Source organism: Oryzias latipes, chromosome 12 (genome assembly GCF_002234675.1).
Source record: "Oryzias latipes chromosome 12, ASM223467v1".
NCBI classification, from domain to species: Eukaryota; Metazoa; Chordata; class Actinopteri; order Beloniformes; family Adrianichthyidae; genus Oryzias; species Oryzias latipes.
In genome coordinates this window covers 19,529,401-19,551,589 of record NC_019870.2, presented here as the reverse complement: position 1 = coordinate 19,551,589, position 22,189 = coordinate 19,529,401, and the positions used below count along the sequence as shown (strand labels likewise).

The following is a 22,189-nucleotide window of genomic DNA, read 5'->3' as shown; positions in this document are numbered from 1 at the left end:
AATTTTTCTAAAAATGACCAGACTTCAGTAGGATCCTCTTTTCTTTAACAGGTTTAATGTTTCTTCACATATATTATATACATATATTCTTCACTGATATTGAGCTGCTTTTTTTTGAGGTGACCAGTATGCAGCACTTGGTGAAAATGAAAAAGCCTCTGAGGGAATCAAACAGGTTGTTCCTTAGTTGGCTGTGGGTTAGAGCAGGTTTTGTAGGATGTGCTCAACGGCGTCTGGGAAGCTGTCACACGTCAGGTGAGGGGGTGGACTGATTTTGTTTTCATCTCCTTCTCTATATTTGCCTGAAAAATTAAAGAAGGTATAAAAAATAAAATTAAAAAAAAGTCGCAGACAGAATTTCTCATTTCAAATTTCAGTAGAAAGTATATTGAAAATTAAAAGGGTCTGTCATGCAAAAATCAACTTTTTACGCTTTTAAATGTATTTTTAAAGATCGTTTCTCATAAGAACCAACACCAAAGTGGTATTTTGATCCATTCACTCATTTCTGAGTATTCATCTAAAAACCTTCCGTTTGAAAACATGATGAAGGCCCTTTAAGTTATGACAGAATCATATGAGAAGAAAACAAGGAAGATTATTGTTTGATTGGGATAATTGTGAGGTACAAACATTGACTGTATATGAGGACTGGACTGAGTGACACTGCTCCCCTGGCGTTCCAAACAGGAGGTACTTGCTGGCCCCAAGAAGCCAAAATCCAATAGACTTATAAACAGCTGTTACTCAGTCAGAATAATTACTAATCCTAATTTTAAACAACATTTTTTCTATATAAACTGACCAATCAGATGCCTCAATAAATGCATGTGGCACTTGCTGCCCCCCACATCAAACGTTCAAATTATTTGACAGATTTCCAACTAATCACTGGTTACTGGCCTCGTCTGGTTTCAATATGGCGACTGAATTTACTTCATTTGGTTGGAGCTGGAAGTAGAACATTTTCTTTAGGTCACTCGGTCCAGTTCTCATATACAGTCAATGTGTGCACACAAAGCATCTGCAAGCATGTCTTGAGTTAAGTCTAGAGGGGAGGAAAGTTAACTCACCAGATCGGACGAGAATTCCTAACATTCCTGCATTCTGAGCCCCACCTATATCATCTCTAGCATCCTACAGAAAACAAATAATCAATGTGTTGTTTTCCATTACATACATAGTTCTCTATTTTTATTTTTTTAACTTTTGATCTTACATCTCCTATCATGACAGCTTCACTGGGGCTACATCCTAAATCAGACAACGCCTAAATAAGACAAAAGTCAGGAAACCAGAATTTAGAAGGAACGTGGAAATATTAGCTCCATTGTAAGGGAAAGAAATAATCAACCTGCATAAAAAACGTCTTTTCAGGCTTTCCCACTACACTGGCTTTCCGGTCTGTGGCATACTCCAGCCCTGTCACAAAGGGCCCAGGGCCAAGGGCCAAGCCGTCCTTCCGTTTGTAGTAGCGAGCCTTATGAATGGCGATGAGGGGAGCTCCGTCCAGAATCATTCTAAGGAGAATTGACAAGGAAGAAAAGCTACAAAAAACAGGAATGATTCTCATATCAAGAATTCTGAAACCTCAACCATTTCAAAAGCACAAGAGGTGGAAACAACAGAAAAGAATCCCTTCAAAAAAGTATCTCATTCTTTAAGCATTTAAATGGAAAAAAGATGAAGCGCTTCTCACCTGAAGGCCTTATTTAGAGTTTGGTAGTTAAAATGTTCTGGGGCGAGTCCAATGACAACAGCATTTGGCTCTGATGTGTCAATGCCTGTATAAGGAAGCATCAACAGCTTAGTCTTTAAAGAATCACAATCCTTTTATCTTCAAAAATTTCACAAGTATTTGTCCTACAACTAAATTTATGATTTGTGATGATTTCTTTTGTGTGATGCTGCTTTGGCTTTTTTTTCCCAATAGAGTTGAAAAGCAACATGAGCTGGACTCGGGAGACTTAAAATTGCTGCTTTTGACCATTTGCTTAATAAAAAAATTGTTGATTTAAAAAAAAAAAATGGGTCACCATTAAAATCTTCCAGTGCGCTGTCCTCCACCAGCAGCAGAGGTCTGTGATTTTTCTGCTCTATCAAGCTCCTTGCTGCACTCAGAGATGTGAAGATTTCATTCTCCTGTGGATTTAAATGTATAAAAACAGAAAGAAATAAAACACAGGATACTCCACAATTTCATCTTTATTCTTAACTTTCAACAATCCCTTTAATTTTTTTATTAAATGTACCAAGCCTGACATTTTTACCTGGACATCAAAGTTGAGACGGTGAAGGCGTTCCAGCAAGTTTCTCTTGCTCTCTTTGGTTGTGTTGGTCACAAACTTTACAGTTACAGATGCGTTCCGTAACCTGGTGGTACCAGAGAAAAAAGCTCATTTAAAACATGTTAGAAATTCATATTTAAAAAAAAAAAAAAGAAAACAGAAAACAATGCAATCCTTTCGTTTCTTGTCAACACAAACTCTAATCATGGTCTTTTTATTTCCAAAAAACTAAGAAGCATTTAAAAGTGTGAAAGCAGTTACAGCTGTTCTGATTGAACTTTTTCATTGCAGCTGCAGTTAGTCTTTGCTACCATTACTTGCCATACTCTCATAGTGTATTTTGCATTTCTGCAACATGTTGGAACGGATGAACATTAAAAAGTTTTCCTAAACTCCCTGGATTCTGTTTGCATATCAGTGTTTATAATAAAAAAAAATGTTTTCCTATATACAAGTAGGGCAGTCTATATGGAGAAGATCTGCACCAATTGTAGCACCATATGACTAATGCTGCATGTGAGTGGACTGAATGGTGGACTTACTCTGAATTATTAGAAGAGCACACATCCTGGTTAATAAAATACATTGATGCAAATGCTTATTTTTGCTTTTTTGCATGCAAACTACAAAATGTCATAAATGTCTCCTAAAATACTGAACTCTCTGCTGTTTATTTACTGCATGTACCTGTTTTGTGGGCTGTTTCTTACTTCTTAAGAGCTTCCTGTGCTCCTGGTACAGCTGTGTCATCTATATGAAGAGTTCCACTCAGGTCAATGAGCACCGCCTTCAGAGCCCGCTTGTCTGGTCTGGCCACCATGTTGGAAGCCTGTCAGAGGAAAAACCTTTTTATTGGGTTTATGGGATTTTAGGTTACCAAAGTGGTAAAAACTACATCAGAAAATAACTGAGGTTTGTATAGTAAATGTCACACCTTTCTACAGGCTGAGAGCATAAATCCCCACCCTAAGGAAACCATTATTAGGCTGATCTGCTTTGGAGAAACACAAGATCAGCTAACAAATAAAATGACGATTATTCATAGTTTACAAATTAAAAAATAAAAACTGCAATCTGAGGACGCATTTGGATACAATTTTGATAATAGATAAAAACCAGGTTGAATGCAGATTATCAAAGCTGCCAAAACTGAGCAAGATCAGCTGTAAACAGAGCTTTAAGCCACAGTAAAAATGCTTGCTCGGCCACAACAGTGCACCATTTAAAAATAATAATGCCATCATAATCATAATTCACATCGGTAATGGCAGAATGTACCAGATTATTGTGTTGATCAAACTCAAATGATGACCAACTGAGAGGATTATTGACCAGTTTTATGTGTAGCCTTGCGATCCAGATTTTTGGATCGTCTCCAATTGATATAACAGAATCTCATCCCCTTGTATTTAGACATGTTTGGATTTCCCTCCTGTAGTTATCACAGTAAGAGTACAATTAATACCTCTAATACCCACGACCTCACAATGTACAGATCAGTGAATTAGTATTAGATTTGCATTACTATCTTTGTTTTACTGTGAGGAGAAAAGTGTCAGAATTATCAACCGAAGTCTTCTACAGCCCTGTTTTTTTTTATTTAAGTTTTCTGTATTTACAACATATTATTTATCATTGTGATCTGAACTTATAATTTATTGTCTGAATAAATATGCAAAAAATACGTTTAAGCGTTAAATCTCAAAACCTGTTAAAGCGATTTTATATTTTCCATATTAAATGTCTATTCCATGTGTTTTGATAATTCTTTTAAAATATAAGCAACTTGGATAGCTAACCTTCAGGCTTCCGGTTGACGCTTCTTCTTCTTCTCCGTAAAGGTGAGCAGCTCGATGCTGCCCCCTGCAGCCAACATTTGGAATTCATGGTTAAAAATAATAATACACGCGGTCCCTTTTTGACTATATGGTCTAATTCAACAGGAGAAAAACATATTTTTCACTTCCTCCCCCCCCATCTCTATATAATTCTCTCTGTTTTTTATATTTAGCTTTTTAAGCTATAGGCCATAATCAGTTAAGAGGGTTATCTTCAACTGCTTAATCATGCATTAAAAAAACATATGTGCCCAATCACACTAACTACAAACAGATGTATCGCATTAGTAGTTCTTTTAGATTTACTCAGAAGGGATGTATTATCAGAATGATAAAAAAGCTCTCCGCCTGATGCCAGCCAACACTCCTCAAATCCTCTGCCCGTGTTTCCTCTAAATAATGAATAACATGTTTTTTGTTTGTTTTCTTTAACCAATTTTTATTATAAACACTTTCCTGTTTAGACTATTTCGTAGAAAACATAAATTAACCATTTTTAAAACCTTTTTGTGGGACAATTCATTTAAATATAACAATTTGGATCATTTTTTTGTTATTCTTAACCCCCCCCCCTTTTTTTAAAAGTTTTTGTCACATGTAATTTCATTTTTTTAATGAATTTCTATACCGAAATACTATGAACAAAATGGGGAAAAAAAACTCTAAAACAGCAGATAAAAAAAAAAAAAAAAACTAGTATCCAACTCGCATTTCACTTCAATTTTTCTCTGCACGTCCCGGATAAACTCAGACTAATCACAGATCAAAACGGCTTTAATGTGTAAACCTCCCTGATCAACATATGCTTGTAATTCCAGTAAACCTCTACACCATTAACTCCTGTGTGTTCAGGATCCAACCTAAAGTGAATTAATGTGACCACAAATCACTAGAAAACAATATATAATAATACATCATATAAAAACTCTGAATAAAAAGGCAAAACTGTAATAAAGTAGGAGAAAAAGAATAACAGGGATTATTGTATATTTTACTAGTTAGATAATATCTTCATAAGCACTCAGACCAATTTAAAAAAAATGGAAAAACCCAACGCATATAACTTGGATTTTTTTAAGACACAAACTTAAAAGTAACAGTTAAAGTATTTGTATATATATATTATAAATTTTGCATTACTTTTCTGAAACTGTTTTTGTTAATTCAGTTATTTAAATAAATGTGACTTTTCCTTAAGATAGTCACACTTTATGTTTTATAGTATTTTTTTGCCTAAGAAAAGAAAATATATAGATCAAACAGCTGAGACATTCCTCATTTATCCAATGAGCATCATTTTTACTAGCTTTCTGCTAATCTACATGATAATCCCATTCTCTCATTTTCATGTTACCTTTTAGTGAAAATTAATTCAGAGGAAAACATTCATTTATCAGTTTTATCAAATTTGTATCTTTATTTCTCTAAGCGTATCCATGTAGATTTACACATAAATGCCATTATTCACAATTATTCACCATTTTCAACAAAATCTAGATCTATTTGGCATTTAAATAGTACACTGGATTGCAACATTCTTAAAAAAAATTAAAACGTTTTGTAAAAAAAAAAAAATTAAAACATTTTGTTCATCAATAAGTGGAGTGGAGTGAATGACAAATCCGTGTTTAGACTGTTCTTTACTGTCACAAAGTAGTTGACAGAACACTTATCACCAGAAAAAATCTCTTAAAAAAGCCTGAGATGCAAATAAAAAAAAAAAATTTTTTTGAAAAATTGTTCTCCAGTCTTTCTGAGTAAAATGTTGCAAAAGTCTGTCATTTGTACTTCACTGGCAAGATTAAAGTTACAATTTATGATCTTCAAACAGTGACACTTGAACATTCACTTCAGTTAAACTCGTGACAAAATATAGTGTAATTTCATTAAAATCGTTAAAGCAGATTAGTCTCAACGCTTCCTGCAGAACAAGATAAATCGGATGTGAGAAGCACTAAAGTTCTAAATGAGGAGAGAAGCATCATCCTGTCTTGGGAAGTAAAAAAAAATAAAATCTATCAGTGTTTTGTGTTTTTGAGCAAGAGAAATCATGACAGAAAGTTTGTTCCATGGCATGTGTGACGTCCTTTGGTTTACCCAGGATGCTTTCATCCAAACAGCAACAGCAGAACAATGCAGGCAGAGTTCACCAGAATCAAAGGCACTATAAAAACAGAAATACAGTGAAAACTCATGAACAAGCTGCACCCATCACAATATTTAATTATAAAACGGATAATCACGCTCATGTAAAAGAGCATGTTGAAATGGTATTGTTTCAATTACAACTAAAGACTCGTCTTACATTTTTAAGTCTCTTCAATGTTGTACGTGGCTTGAGTTCCATTGATCCAGTAACTTTTATTTTAGTATTTTTTGGGAAATAAATGTGCTTCAAAGACTAGTTTTAATGCGCAACATAACTTTTCCTTGTAAGAAATTCCAGGACTTTTACTCCGATTATATGTGCTGCATTTTTTCAGTTACTTTTTCTTTTTTTTTATTTCTTACATATGTACAATTTATTCTATGAGAATGTACTATAATCAAGTTTACCTTTGAGATTACAACCATGATGAAACTACAATGGACTGTTGGTATGTGGAGGTATTTTAAAATATCAAAGACAGACAATAGACTTGCTAGTAGTTGATGTTTTAAAACAGTTTTTTTTTGCAAATAATTCATCATTCATGCACAAATAGGAAAAATGTAGGTTATTCACTTGGCAATAAGTATTCTATTTAAATGTACAACAAGTATACTTAGTCTTTGCTTAACCTTTGTGCTATCTTAGATGACCCCACCCTTCCATTGACGTGTTCTCCATACCATCACAAAGGTGGATACAGGTGGAAAGATTTCATGTAATCCATGGACACCAGTGAAGATCACAAATCATTGAAGAAAAAAGGTTCAGAGCACTGTCTAGTGGGTCGAGATGACCCAACTCCCAATGTTAAAGTGCCTAGGATAGCACAAGGGTTACAGTGGGGCAGTATCCATGAAGTTTAATTTTATAAACTATTACTAACTAAATAGATTCCAATTAGTCTGAAGAAGTATTCAATTAGAATACTTCCTACACTACACGTACATAGTCTATAGCACGGGTGTCTAACTCATTTTCACTGAGGGCCACATCAGCATAGTGGCTGTCCTTAAAGGGCCAGATTTAACTTATACATCTAAGTAAATGTAATGAAAAATAAAAGTAACTACTCCTTAATGTTAAATTACTATATTTATTTACTATAACCTTTTAAAGTGACAATTAGAGTTGCATAGAAAACATGTTTGCTTGTTACTTCAGCATAAATTATTTTAAATATGATTCTGTCAGGTTAGGTTATATGGACAGTGTTTAAGTCCTAATATATAGTTGCCCAATCCCATATTTCAAGTCTGATTCCCCCTAGATATGAATAAATACACACCAATTTTTATTTTAAGAAATTGAAAACTTTTATGCTCTCGCGGGCCTCATAAAATGACATGACGGGCCACATTTGACCCACGGGCCTTGAGTTTGACACATGTGGTCTATAGTATATTTGTTATACTTGCTATATTGCTCAAATTGCTATACTTAATAATATCCTTGATTAAAAACAAAATACTAAGGGTTGGTATGTGCATTCATGTTAGAAAATAAAACTACAAAAAATAAAACAATTTAATTTGCATAATTGTAACATTTTATTTAGTACCAATTTGGAAATCGGAATATGTTTATTAGTCTTTAAACATTTAGAGTAATTATTTTGGATAGTTACTTTCTACTTGAGTAAGATTATTTAAAGCCCGTCTACAGGTTTAAAGTGATGCGTTCACTGACTTCACATTTCTGTCAAATGATAAGTGCTCTGACCTCTCATAACGGTGCGAACTGAACGGACGAGGTTGTGTATCTGAGCTTTGATTCCTAGATCATCTCCAAAACCTCCGACTCCCTGATCAGCGGCCCAGCCCACTGAAGATGCCAGCAGAGAGGGAGAGAGTGGATGAAAAAGGAGCAAGGAGGCATAAAAAATAGTGTACTTATCAGCTACTAACATGCATAATACTGATAACACTCACGTTTACAGAGAAACCGTTCTTCATGCAATACGGCGATTGCATTAGTGCACAGAATCACACTCTGGATGAGAGAATACAGAGTCAGCGCCATGCTGGCAACTTTGACTCCTCCTCCTTCTCCCCGAAACTATTTTGATCGTCTACGCTCCGGGAGACCCACTGCCGTAAACCAACGGGTATAGTCGTGCGATAGATTTAAAGCTCCAAAAAAAAAAATAAATAAATAAATAAAATAAAGTGTTTTTCTGCAGATAAAAATAGATCCTTGATATAAAATAAAAATTGTAATCAACATCATTGCAGTTTATTTAAATATCTGCGATTTAAATTTAGAAGAATAAAGTTTTAGAGTTTATAGCCCAGTTCTCTAAAGATGTGTATTCCTTTTAACTATTCATCCAAATTTGTTTGAATTGTTTTTTGTATTTCAATTTTCTAGCCATATATTGTCTTGATAAATTTTTACAATGAATGACCTAAACTTACTACAAATTGTGTTAGCTAATAAACAAATTATTTTATATCACTTAAAAGAATTAGTCTTGTCACAAGCATAAATCAGAGTTTTGTCCATCCCGACATTTTAAAAGGCTTATTTTTATGTTTACAAAATAAAAATTATCTCTAAAAACTGCAGGGTTTTCAGAGGAAATATATTTCTTCATACAAAACACATATGATTTGTATTAAACCGATTTTTGTTTGTATATATATTTAATTTTTCACATAAATAGTAGAGAAACTACAAGAACATTTTGAAATACGTCTGCATGAACAGTTCATACGGGTAACCTTGAAGGACAACTTCATTCATTCTATAAACAAGGTAAGTTGTCATTTGTGTGACATACATGGCATCAATAAGTCCTTTTTTTATTTAATTGTTATAATAAATATTATTTTCACAATCAGGGTCTGAGGGGTTTGATACTCAAATCAATAAACAAACACATGTTGAGAGAGTGGCTGTAGGGTTTGTATGAGTTTAACAATCAAGTGGGTCTATTTACATGTAGATACACAACACTGACACACTGCTGTCTTTTGTACTCCATGTCCATGCACTCTTTTGGAAAGCAAGCAACACTTTGATCACCCGTTTACCACCTTGCAGCTGTAAGCAGCAGCCTTCATTTTACACGCAGTGAACACTGAGGGCTGTTTTTTTGCTGCAAAAGTTTTTTTTTCTTCTTGGTGGATTAAAAGTTGTGTCAGTGAATTTCTTTACAAAAGTCCAGCTGCTCTGGTTGATACAGTTTGAGGTCAACTGCTAATTTCTTTCCATGTACAACCCCCCCCCCCAACCCTTGCAGTAAGGTCTGCATTTAAAAGAGAGAGTGGCCACTCTGTGAGTGTTTCTTTGTTCTGTGAAACCACACTGCGTTTGCATTGTTCTCCATGCACCATTAGCCTTAGGGCTTACTCATTACAGTCTTGATCATCACCACTATCTGCTTAGACTTCATTTTCCTCTCTTTGCTATGTTCTTGACCTTCTATTTCCACGCTAAACAGTCATCGTTTTTGTGTAAGAAGTTACATTAATAGTTGGTGGTGATGAGTTATGTAAACAGGGAAGCGTCCCAACTCCACAATACCGGAAAAAATCTCTTTGGGATCAAATGTTGATTAAAAAACCGAGTGTTGCTTGTCTTCAGGGCGCCGGTGTGTTGACATCAGTGCATCTGCAAGCCCACGTTCATGTGTGAAGGCCAACGTCAGTGCGAACAATAGAAAAGAATGACTTCTTATTACTTTCTGACATCAGTAGCTGCCTTCTGGTTGGCCCTTAACAATCTTTAAAGTTCACAGAGGCTGACAGAGGACTGGCTTCCTTTGGTCCTGGATGGATGAAGCGGGGATTTTGACAACAGGGTGCAGATGTAAGAGCAGGATTAGTTCTATTACACCTGATGCAATCTTTCTATTTCAGTTGAGTCAGTTTAGACAGAAAAAAAAAGATACTGCATGGGAAAATGCATCAGTTTAGCATTGATTTATCTCTTTGCTAGTAGAGGTATGAAGGTATTTAAATGAGCTGTGAGCAGTTTGTACACCTGAACAGGTGAACACATGTTCAACACAACGTATTCTTTGTTCTAGGATGTAAATAATGCCATCATGTTTCTTTCTCTTGGCGTCTTTTTTTTTTTTTTACTGCTGCAGTTCTTCCTGAAAAATTCAAGTACGGTAGCTTCTCTCTTCAAAGACATGGACTCGACCTGTAGAGACAAGAAAATGCAAAGGAAAAAAAAACGTTAGTTTTTTTTCTTTTCATCAAAAAAGAGCCTGTTGTGATTCAACCTACAGCTGAGCTAAATTTAACCCAACGTACCGCATGGATTTGTAAAATGTAATAGAGTTATTCAGCTTTATAGTTATTGATGAGACACATGCATATGCTAACAGATCCAACATGCAATGGGCTGTAAAATAAAATTAACATGGAGTCACCTTTTAGTTACTTGCTAAGATGGGAGTTGATCTTTTCTTTTCTGAGGATGTTTGCGTAGGGAATCTGAAAAAAAATAATAATAATAATAAATAAATACATTCTAAACTCCTAAAAAACAAACCACATAGAGCATCAATAAGAACTAAAAGATAAATTTAGAGAATCTAAGCAAGAGGCACAAAGTTTTGACAAAGCACATCAACATGAATTAAACATTTTTCAGAAGTTCATTTGAATATCTGAGCAAAATTAATATGTCATTACTCTCAGTCACATCCATATGCTAGATCTAGACACATTTATCAATTTCTTTGTGTGCACTTTGGTGAGGACATAAGTGCTTACAAATGTCGGCATTTGTTTCAGAGAAGCGGTGTGTGCCGTGTGTGAGTGTGCATGTTCCGGCGAGCACATGCACTTTGTGTGTACAAGCGAGTTGCATGTGTCAAAAAGCAAAGACAAACAGCGTCTGTCAGGCTGTCTGCCAGCTGCTCCAGTGATTGATGTCAACAGAAACACTCAGATGGCTGCAGATGAACTTCTCACCCATGAAAGACAAACTACATGGCTGCCTCTGTCTTTTGATAGACAAATTAGAAACAAGATAAAAGTCCATCTCACTCCTTCTTAATAACTCTATAACATTACTTTGGTTTTAGGCAGAATTCTTTCTAATATTCTCCAAAATAAGACAGAAAAATGGTTTTAGCGTTCATAAATGTTTCTGAAAGCTGGTAAATAAACTTTCTTTTGTGGTCACTTATCGATGACAGGATGTTTTACATGTTATGTCTGACTGTAATTTCCATCAGTGTTCATTATTTATTGAATAGCACTAATAGTAATCTTACCATCTGTAATTGCTGCACCATTTCCTCTTTGTAGGCGAGCTCTCGTTTCATCTGATCCTGAAAACTATCTGAAAAGGGTTCAAAAGCCACACATGATTTTGCATTTTTACAAGCAAATTAAGAGATTTACAACAAATAGAAAACAATACTGAAGTAATAATTGATAAAGGTTAAAAAAACAAGGAAAGGATAGACAGGGTAAAAAAGTGTTAAAGGTAATCAGAAAAGAAGTATTAATAAATCTAGCTCTTTATTCGTAAAACCAAAAAATGTGAGAAAATGATCAAATACTTACGGAAAACAGGAAACGGTGAGGTCCCCTTTAGAGCGTGAAATTCCTGCTCAAGTCTTCTCCTGAAGTCGATCTGCTCCAGCAAAACCTTCTGAAGCTCTTCTGTTTATTTTCAAAAAGAAAGAAAATAGGAAAAATGACAACATGCGATGAAGAATCTGCTCATTAAAGTTACAACTTCTCAGGATAAATCTCCAAACAGCTATCAGATAAAAATAACGGCAGAATTTTCTGGAGCAGCTTATCAATCTTTACCTTTCTCCATGTTCTCCACATCTTTCTTTAAAGAGACAGGAGAAGCTGCACCTCTGCACTGATCACCTGAAAGCACAGACAGAGGCGATCCTCAGAACAGAAAGAGCGTCCAAAAGTATCAAATGTATAATTGAAACTAAAAAACTCTAAAAAAAAGTCATAATTAGCTTCTAATTCTAATAGTTAAAATTAAAATCATGTTTTTTTACATTGCAATATTTTTAAAATATTTCTTAGTGTTAAAACCCAAAGAGCTCAGAGAGGATTTGTACAAATTGATGCTTAAAATGCAAGTCAAATAGAATGGTATGCAGCACCAAAGATCCCTGACAAAGTGAGTTTACGGACACATCTTTCCTTTAAGAAGCGCCAGAAAAAATATTTATAAAGAGGAATTAAACTTGTCCATGTTAAACAGTTTTACTATCTTTTGGAATCCAATTTTTGCCCACAAATACAAATTATAATTAACTAAAATTAATATATCCTGCCAAATTTAAATAACTTAAATATATTTTTAAATGTCAAAGTAAACAAAAATCTTAGATTTCATTGTCTAATGAGTGTTTCATTTGCAGAGAGGATTCTTAAATTTCAGACAAATGTCCAAAACTCTTTACTGAAGTAGTACTTTGTTTAGTAAATTTTTATGTGTTTTATTGCCCTGAGTTACAAAAGCACTTGCATATATTGATGATTTCATATTTTTTGTGTCTCCCTCTGATGCTTAGCAAAATGATTCGCTGTAATTCCCTCTTTAGCCTCCTGGTGTCAGTCTAAGTTTGCGCCAAGCTAAGTTGAAACGAAATCTGTAACAGGAGATTTACTTTCTGCTCATCATATTTAGTCTCCTCTTGCTGTCAGATCAGATAATACAAAGGGAAGCAAAACATTTAGGACTAGCACAACAAGGGCAAAGTATTCAAAAGTTGGACATATTAAGGGCTGACAAAAGATGGTACAAATGCTGACACCTGTTGCATCAACAGACCTTCTTTTAACATGCAAATAAATCTTGTATTTCATCAGTGACTAGTTTGAGGTGTGTAAAGATTTAGAAACTTGTGTCAGACCTTTTTGTCCAAGTAAGGTATGATTAAAAGTTTGGAATGTCAGGAACAAGCATCTCCATCACATTTCATTTTAAATCAAGCAGCTGGAAAACCTTCTCACTGTAGTGGATGGAATGCAGTGCTGTCTGATATGTGACAATGAGGCATTTACTGGCCTAAATGAAGCAATCCAGCCCCCTCAATATGTATGCTCTCCTGCAGTCATTTTTTGTCCTGGCTCCAACCAGCCTTCCCTTGCTTTTTTTCCCTCCGTTACTTCGAGACGGCAGAGGTCTCCTTTCTCTCCTCCTATCGTCTATCCTTTCCTCTCCTCGCTCTGTCTCATTTGACAAGCAAATTTGCAGACAGTGCCTGAGGATAACAACCTCGTTTGACAGTCAATTAACCGTGAATAGTCAAAGCCAAGGCGGTTTGCATTACATAAATGGAAAATTAGATTATTTTTTCTCCCTAGAAACAGAGAGAGAATTTAAAGGAAGTAGAGGGGGGGCTGGTGGGACTCGCAAGAATCAGGCCTTCTAATCACGTAGAGCTTCCCACCGCCCAGGGAGACATTCGGCAATCAGGGGAAAGGTGGTTTCATTTAATTTGTTTCGTGTAATTTTTTGAAATACATTATACATTATGTGCGGGGATCATTACAGTGTCTATGTGTGGGGGAATGTGGGGGGGCAGATATAAATGTTGGCACAGATGTCATAAAGCACTTTTAATGTCTTCCTGACACATATAAAAAGGCAATAAGCTGTGATCCTTTTCAAACAGGAAAGGGTGTTTTTGCGCTGAGAAGGGAGAAAAGACAATTACGTTGGCAGAGATACGGCTTTGGGATGGAGATTGCTGGTGTGCTGCTTATCTCTGAGCTGATGTTTTCTTGTTGAACTATAACGGCCCCCCTAAGACTCACATTCTCTGTGACAATTCTGCTAAAGAGAAGGAGCTTTCCGCTGCTGTTTCATATCTGTGTGTATTTATGTGAATCCCTTAATTTGCCATTTGAGAGAAGTGGACATGATGGGATAGAGAAGGCAGCGCAGGTAGATTTGGGGGTTATAATGGTAAAAACTGAAGAGCTTTTCTTCACTCAGGGGGGTATAATGAAAGCAATTTGCATGGAAAGAAAAAACATTTTATTATTCAACTTGATCAGCTTTGTTTTTAAAGGTATTTTTACTTTTCAATTGATTCCTTTGCTTTTAAAATGTAAAAACAAAATATATCTGCCTTGACCAGTGAAGCATTATTTGTTATTTTGTTGTTTGAATCTGACACAAAATATGAATGCGAGATGGTACCTGAGCTCTCCCTCCAATAGTCCGGTGCCACCGTCTCACTTTCGGGCACAAAGAAACTGCTCTGGTCTTTGTTTTCATCTGGAAGCAAACGTGACAGAAAGACTGGATGGTGAGATTCAGTAAGGCCCATTGGCTGAGCTGGTTATCCGGACACATGGAGATAATTGAGTGCATGCATTGTGTGTGTCTGCCTTGTGCACGTGCATTTGTGAGACTGTTGTACGTGTGTGTTTGGCAAGCTTTTTTTTGTTTTGTTTTTCTTAGCAAAAGGGTCAGACGGGGAGATGAGAGGAGCAAATGAAACGTCCCAGGGATGCGAGCCTTGCAGGGACACGGGGACACTATAAAACTACTCACTCAGACAATAAATGAAACAAAAATGCTATAATGCAACTGACTCAAACATCTGATGAAACACATAGCGTGTAACAGTTTGCTGGAATTGTGTGTGATGCTATTTGATGAAACAATGTACGAAAAAAAAAGGCTTCAAGACATAAAACGAGTTTAGGGTTTAAGACGGACCGTCAACCAATCTATTCAAACAGAAAAACAAGGACACTCTTTGGAGATGATATATGACTGAGAAACTTTTATTGTATTATCTAGCAGCTAGATCAAAGTTGTAACATGTTTAATGGAACACACTTTAAGAAGTTTTGAAGTAAAACTGCTTTCCTACATCAACTAAACGAGCAGTTAATGCTCACCTGAAGTAGTTGAAGTGTCTTTGGTTGCATATGCAGGAAGTCCTTCATCTCTGTTTTTCTGAACCTGAAACACAAACAGGGTTTGGTGAAATTTTAACTCTGTTTTGGGTAAAAACGTAAACAAACGACATTTTTCTAAACTCATTTGACTCGAAAGGTTTCTCAAAATATTGTTTTGAACGTAAATTTGATGCTGTTTTAAATGAGCGTAGTGTACAGCATAGGTGAGAATAACGATTACGCGGCCCTCATGAGGCTTCCCCTCACAGATCTGGCTAATGTGGGAGTCAAAAGGCTAAAGAATAGACTTGCCCCCGCAGGTGGGAGTGTCAGGGAGAGAACAAACACATTGTGGCCATTAAACAATTCATGACTGGGCCTATTAGCTGGGATCAGAGCAGGGTGACTGTTTCCATTTCTACAGGGAGTAACCAGCTCATCAATCTGCTTATGCAGATCAGAGCACTGCCTGACTGCTGCACAATTTAAATAATAATTAGGTAAAGTGGCCTTTGGGGATATTTACGTTTTTGTAAGCTGTGTCATCTCGGTGAGGCGGGGTCGAGCTGGAGAGAGGCAAGCTGGCCCGAGGAGAGGCAGGTAGGCCCGGGGAGTCCTGCAGGACGGGGTTTGAGGAGGACTGAGGGGAGGTCCCGGGAAACACCGCACCACTCCCTCTGTCCTTTCCCCTTTCCTCTCCAGCACTTTCACTCAGCGCAGAGAGGTACATGTTAGTTTGAGTCTGTGGCGTCCTTCTGGAGAAGGCCGCTTCTTCCTCTTCCTCCTCTTCCTGCTTCGATGATTCCACATCCACTTCCCCCTCTTCCTCACTATCCGCTCCCTCCGCTTCTCCATCCCCTCCACTTTCAGATCCATAGCTGCAGCTGCTGGTTGGAGACAGTCGTTGATGTTGGTCTGAACCGGCAACCACCTCGCCAAAGTCTTCATCTGCAGCCCCGCTGACTCCTCCGCTGTTGCTGTGGAGTTTAACGATACTCTCTGCATCTTTAATGACAGGGCGGAAGGCGGAGCCATAGCTCGGCTTTCGTGTTTGGAAGCTTGTGTTGTCCAACAGCTTAAGCCATCCCTCTGATGTGACGGGCCGAAGTTCAGGGGGAACCGCTGAACACTCTGGGTCAAACATTCCAGATCTGGCAGTCATGATGCTGGGCGTCATGTTTGCACCCACGCCATTTCCGTTGCCGCTCAGAGCTCCAGGTTCACTCGGGTCTGACAGATCCAGAAACGCCTGTCTGAGAGATGGGTTGTCAGTCAGGGAGGAGAGAGTGCTGGGCTGAGGCTGGAGGTAAGTGGGAACAGGGATTCCTCCTGCCGCTCTCGGTGGCCAGAACATGCAAAAAGGAGGATAAAAAGTGTCTTTGCGGCCAGGCCATAAAAGTCCTGATAGCCCCGGTCCTTTTTGCCCAGCAGCAACATCACTGTCCTCTTTTTTTTGCTGACAAAGACCAAACGTAGGAAAGGGATAAGGGGAGGGGAAGAGGGACGTGGAAGGAAACTTTTGCAACATGCCAAAACCTTTGCTTGGAACAGGGATGACAGGGTAGCTGCGTGGTGTCTTGCGGGGAGGCAGACTGTCTCCATCAAGATCATCTTCATCCTCAAAACGAGCCCTCTTTTGACCACCAAGGTCAGCTCCGATCATGTGGGGGACCACCGAACCTGGAAGAGACTTTAAGGGGCCCATAGACGAACAATGTGCCGAAGAGGGAAGTGCTCTCTTTCTGCTGCCTCCGTTGAACATAGCTTTGACATCTTCCCACGCGTAGACCAACTCATCAGGTGGGTGTTTGTCAGACAGCTTGAGGTGTCGTCGCCAGGAGTTGAAGTTAGCTGCATCAGGCTGGGTGTACTTGGCGTCTGGTGTGCGATGGGAATGAAAAATAAACTTATTTGGGGAGAAGTACATGTTGCAGAAGGAACACTTGATGCATTTGGCCCTTGAGCTGTTGTAGCGCGCTGGTATAAAGTTACCACGACAACCCCAGGCGCACTCATGTGTTACATCGAAAGCGAAGTTGTCAGGCAGTTTTGGCGGCGCATTTTCTCCCAGGAAGGACTTGCACAGGCGCTCGGCTTCACGCTTGGTGATCATGCCACAGCGGCGTGATGAGATGGGCATGGCACCAGCCCTTCTGAGGATTTCCAGCTGAACTGGAGTGCACTGAACACAGGTGATTCCTAGTGCGACACGGCGGTTGTGAATCTCATTATAGCTGTAGTTTTTCAGCAGTGTGTTTGAAATCTGAGCCAAACAAAGTCTCTCAATGTTGTCGATGACAAGAGACACAATAGGAACTCCGTAGAGGATAACCTGACCGACCTGGTTGGGTTTGAGGGGTGAGGAGGAAGAGGATGGAGAGGGAGAAGATAAAGAAGAGGATGAAGAATGAAGGTGTGTAGGTCTGGGAGGAGTGAGAGACTCCTGTTGAAAAGAGCCTGTTGAGCTTGTCATCATAATGTCAGTGGAGCTTGAAAGATGGGTCTTGTCCATTCTTCAAAGAATTGTTTCAAAACAACCTGATAAAAGAAGGAGAGGGGGGAGACAAAATGGGATTTTTCATTTTGTTGACAACAAAATTTTTTTTTTGCAAAATATGTAAAAGCTAAAAGGGGAAATTATCACATTAAAATAAAGTTTGTGGAAATACTTCCTACTGAAATAAAAAAGCAAAAAAAACTAACAGGAAAATACAGCAAAATAGATTAACAAGGAAAAGGGCATTTTAATGTAATATTTGTTTTGATTTTTAATATTATAAACAATGTCAAATATTAATGTGTTATATTAATAATATTAATATTAAGTCAAATTACAGTTTTCAACTTCTATTTTTCAACCCCATACGAATGCCCCAAATAAATAATGAAATGGACAAGGAAAATGTATTTAAAAAAGGTCTACAATAATCTAAGCACAAATAAAAGTTTTAAGAAAATTTGATAGTTTTCAAAATTCAAAATTTACAAAATAGATTTTAGATTAAAGAAATAGAAATAGATAAAAATGTAAATAACAGGCCTTTAAATTGCGGGAGCTTTTGTCCAACATCAAAGGTTTAAGATAAAAAATCTTTTTTTTTCATTTTGTTATGACAGAATATTTATCAACAACACAAATTAAAATAGAAAATTACAGTTGCAGCTAAAGTGAAATTTTTTTCAAGAATAAATTTAATACGATTTATTATAAAGCAATGCTTTTATGTTATAATATATTTGATCATGTTCCTATCTGTTTTATGTTATAACTAAGCAGTAAACTAACATTAAGACGCATTTTTTTTAAATTTTACAAAATAAAAACTTATTTTTAAATTATTGCATTTATTATTTATGCATTTAAAAATTAGACATTTAAACTATTAATGGGTTAGTTAGTTGGAGAATTATTGTGTACCATAAAAATAAAAACTCCTAAAATATCGTAGTTTGAAAATGCAGCTGATTACAAAATAATAATAAAAAGAAGAAATAAAAAACCAAAAGACTCTCTATATACACTTAAAAAATGAGAAGATGTTTGACTAAGTGAGGGTCAGTTTATAAGGCCACAGTTTCTAAAAAAGAACAGGCTGTGTTACATTAGACTTAATGTTGAATTTCCACATTTTAATAAACTTTCTTATTAATGCACCGCTACTTTTTTTTATTTTAGACAAAATGTGCCCGTTATTGTTTTAGGTCATTTCTAATAACTGAAACATTCTATTAGGTCAATTTACATATTATCAGTAAAATACAAAAAGAATAACAATAGAAAATAACGACGAAAATAATAATAATAATATAATTGGAAAACACATTGTCAAAAAACACAGCTTACTCAGTTTACTATTCTTTGCTTCGTGTTTTTTTTTAATTAGTTTGTAATCGGTAAGCCTGTTAAAACATTTCACTCAGGCCTCCAGGTATAAATGGCAACATCTCAGCTAACTTTAATGGTTAAGTTAAATTAAGATTTTCTTTACCTTTCAATTTCCAGAGTAACTCCACAACGCCTCCAAAAAGCGTTTGTCCTGTCACAAAACAAACCGATTCGAAGACTCTTTAAAAAAAATCATTGTTTTCTTATATGGATGAACACCTAATAATATCCAAGAAACTCGTGAACTGCAAGCGAGTTTTTAATTCTTTAGCTCCGGAGTGAGCGAGCGCGTGAAATGTGAATACAGCGCGTGCTTCCCGCCGGCTTTATCTTCACAGACACCGCGCGCCGTCCTAATCCGCCCCTTTCCCCCTCCCACTCTCCCTCGCCGTGTCTCTCTCTCTTTCTCATCCGCGCACCTGCCTTGAGTTTGATTGGCATGTGGCGCGAGCTCCTTTTCAGCACGCACGCGCCCTATCTTTCAGTCACGCGCTCCATACACGCTCTTTCTTCTCTCCTTCACGCGCAGCTTTGAACAGCAATAATGACGCATCGCAAACTGTCGCTCAAATGTTGTCAGAAGTCAAACTGAAAGCCTGGACGGGTATGAGGAGCGCATGCGCCCGAACGAAACCGAAGTGAAATTCATTCTGTAATATGTAGCCAAATTCTGTAATAAAGCCTCGTAAATTTTGTTTCAAATTAATTTGACAATCTCACAAAGTTATTCTAGTCCAAACTAGCAACCCTCCTCCCGCAGTAACATTTCTATTACCTAAAAACTGTTGTTAAAGTGTGAAAGACACAACCACAAGAGACTATAAAAAGGTTGCTTTTTACACAGACCCAGTGCGGATTCAAATGGGCAGAAAGGAGAAATAAAAGCTGAGACAGCACAGAGTCAGGCAGCCAGTCTGGGATCAGGAATATGTCTGTCAGACTAGAGCAGCTGATACCCACATTCAACGCTAAGAAGGCTTTTGGAAATATGACTCTCTATATACATGTGCAGGTTGTTCCCGAGGGAGAAAAGGCAGCAGGAAGCGCACTGTAGCCCATGGGCTATCATCTGTTGTAATTGAAGGTAAGAGGAGCTCGCAGCTACCGTGCGCTTCTATAAAAGGCAGTAAGAGGGCCCTCCAAACTCTCACAGGTCTTAAGGGATGAGGAATTCCTTCCCATCTCTAAAAGCTGGGGAAGAAATGATACAAATGGTCGAGCCCATTCAAAAGTCTGCACATTTTAAATGGCGTTTAATACGTTTTTTTAAAAGGTAAAATTTTGTTGTAAAATTTGTTTGCAATTTCAAAACAATATGGAAACATTCAGATTGTCTAAGGAAACAAAGAATTAAACAAATGAGCATCCTATTTCAAATAGAAATTACATCAATAAAGAGCATACTGAGATTTAAAAATGGACAACCAGCTCAATAAAAAAGTACTATTTAAAAAGGACAAACACGCACACACGCACACACGCACATGAATTAATTTTTTAACCGTTTTATAATTAAATAATATAAACACAGACATAAGTTTTAACTTTTATTATCAGCATCAAATTTTGAAGGAGATAAGAACCAAAAAAGGCTGCATGTGCATGTTTGTTTGAAACACTTTCAACATGTTTTAAATTCATTTAGGACTGCAGGTATTTTTGATAATAAAAAATATGAGAATATAAATATTATTAATTAGTCTATAGGTTCAAAGTGGCTTGTAATTTATTCCCAGCATCCCGAAGAACATGACAGGGTTGCTTTTAGGCTCTGGAAATCTGCGCGCGTGTCACAGAGGGGAGCGTGAGCCCCATCTGCTCTTCCTCAAACCTATTTAGGTTGTCACCGCGCGTGCCTTTGTGTCGTGGACGGGAACCGCGGGAACGCTTCTGCCGTGGGACAAGAGACAAGGAGAGGGGGGGGGGGGGGTTGACGTCACAATAGAACTAAGGGAGCAAAACATGAAAAATATTAAGTATGGCAAAATAAAAAGCACACATATGTTTGTGTTTGTGTACTACTATATTTATATATTGGTTCTGCAATGTCTCCTGCTTAGCTTCCGGATATTTATTGCGATGCCATGTTCGCATAAATTCCCCCCAAAAGGCAATTGACCAACAACAAACGGCGATAATAAAGCAGGCTTTCAAAAGCGCATAATGAAATAAATTCCTGTGCGTCCCTGAGAGAGATGTTTCTGACATGTTATCAAAGGCAGAGCATGACTAAACCATGTGAAGCAGGAAAAGGCTCATTGGAATACAACAGCTCTATTAGCCCCATTGGAACACATCTCACTTTTCCATAATGCAGAAGTCGGTCGCCCTACTGAGAAATTAATCATGCGTTTAAAAAAAGAATTGCTTGTGTGACCTCCGAGGGTCAAAGCAGGGAAGGGAAAATGGAGATGCAGAGAGAGGCCAAGCCATAATAAATTAAGAGCTACAACTCTAAGTGAGCTGCAGACATTTAACATCAAAACTGTCAATAAATGATGCATACACCACGCTGAGTGATATTCTTTTCTCCAAACTGTCCCAAAGCTGTTATTTTATTTTTAATGGGTCTTTTTTTATCTCCTCCAAAACTTTAACTGACAGATTAAAGATGTTCCTTTCCTCTTCATTAATTAAATCAAAATGTTGCTGATTTTGCTACCACTCCCACGTGCTCACATTAATTTGTCGTGGATTTAAAGGCAGATGCAGGCTACAATATGGTGCACAATCGCCCTGCATTCCCCACTTCTAATCCTTGCTTAATGCTGTGCGTCTGTCTGGCGACTGACTGCATGGAAGTCTTCTGTTCATCTGCAACGAAGATTTACTGTGCATTACCATCCACACACATCTTACATAAATTGAAAAAAATACATATATATATAGTAATTAAGATTATTGAGGATGTTTTAATATATGGTCCGCCCATTTCCCCTTGATGATGAAAAGCCTCGCTGTGGATTTAGACTTAGAAGGGGGGAGCGCGCGTGTGCGCGCTGTTCATTACTCTTCTTGCTCCATTCGCGCTCGTGAATGATTGGAATAAAATACTGTTGGTGCACTGAGATATTAAGTCCAATGTTGTCATAAAAGAATGATCCCTTTTTGTCATTTTACAGTGCAGTTATGAAATTAAAAAAAAAGAAAGAAAAAAAGAAAATAAA

The 22,189-nt window shown here is 37.2% G+C and overlaps 3 protein-coding genes across 6 annotated transcripts; all 3 read right to left on the bottom strand.

The window, feature by feature from the left end:
- Positions 1-33: 33 nt before the first annotated feature.
- On the bottom strand, positions 34-4,316 carry hdhd2 (haloacid dehalogenase like hydrolase domain containing 2). Of its 4 annotated transcripts, none has more exons than XM_020707811.2 (10): positions 4,088-4,316; positions 3,223-3,279; positions 2,999-3,117; positions 2,271-2,373; positions 2,037-2,142; positions 1,700-1,784; positions 1,355-1,547; positions 1,220-1,270; positions 1,074-1,137; positions 34-302 (listed from the first exon to the last, which is right to left on the bottom strand). In XM_020707811.2, exons 2-10 carry the CDS (start codon positions 3,265-3,267, stop codon positions 199-201), a joined length of 870 nt encoding a protein of 289 aa, XP_020563470.1. In that variant the 5' UTR covers positions 3,268-3,279; positions 4,088-4,316; the 3' UTR covers positions 34-198. The 4 variants fall into 4 exon arrangements, with proteins under 4 accessions (XP_020563470.1, XP_004074917.1, XP_020563471.1 ...); XM_004074869.4 differs by having other exon boundaries at positions 1,355-1,520; positions 4,088-4,198; XM_020707812.2 differs by lacking the exon at positions 3,223-3,279 and having other exon boundaries at positions 4,088-4,310.
- A 566-nt stretch (positions 4,317-4,882) lies between these two features.
- LOC101167970 (immediate early response 3-interacting protein 1) lies at positions 4,883-8,346 on the bottom strand. Its single transcript, XM_004074868.4, has 3 exons — positions 8,207-8,346; positions 7,998-8,099; positions 4,883-6,290 (listed from the first exon to the last, which is right to left on the bottom strand). The coding sequence occupies exons 1-3, from the start codon at positions 8,295-8,297 to the stop codon at positions 6,235-6,237; spliced, it is 249 nt and encodes an 82-aa protein (XP_004074916.1). The 5' UTR covers positions 8,298-8,346; the 3' UTR covers positions 4,883-6,234.
- A 555-nt stretch (positions 8,347-8,901) lies between these two features.
- Positions 8,902-19,402, bottom strand: skor2 (SKI family transcriptional corepressor 2). The gene is made up of 9 exons (XM_011481952.3): positions 19,126-19,402; positions 15,663-17,674; positions 15,137-15,200; positions 14,427-14,504; positions 12,059-12,124; positions 11,807-11,905; positions 11,512-11,579; positions 10,660-10,723; positions 8,902-10,427 (listed from the first exon to the last, which is right to left on the bottom strand). The coding sequence occupies exons 2-8, from the start codon at positions 17,646-17,648 to the stop codon at positions 10,667-10,669; spliced, it is 2,418 nt and encodes an 805-aa protein (XP_011480254.1). The 5' UTR covers positions 17,649-17,674; positions 19,126-19,402; the 3' UTR covers positions 8,902-10,427; positions 10,660-10,666.
- Between the last annotated feature and the right edge of the window lie 2,787 nt (positions 19,403-22,189).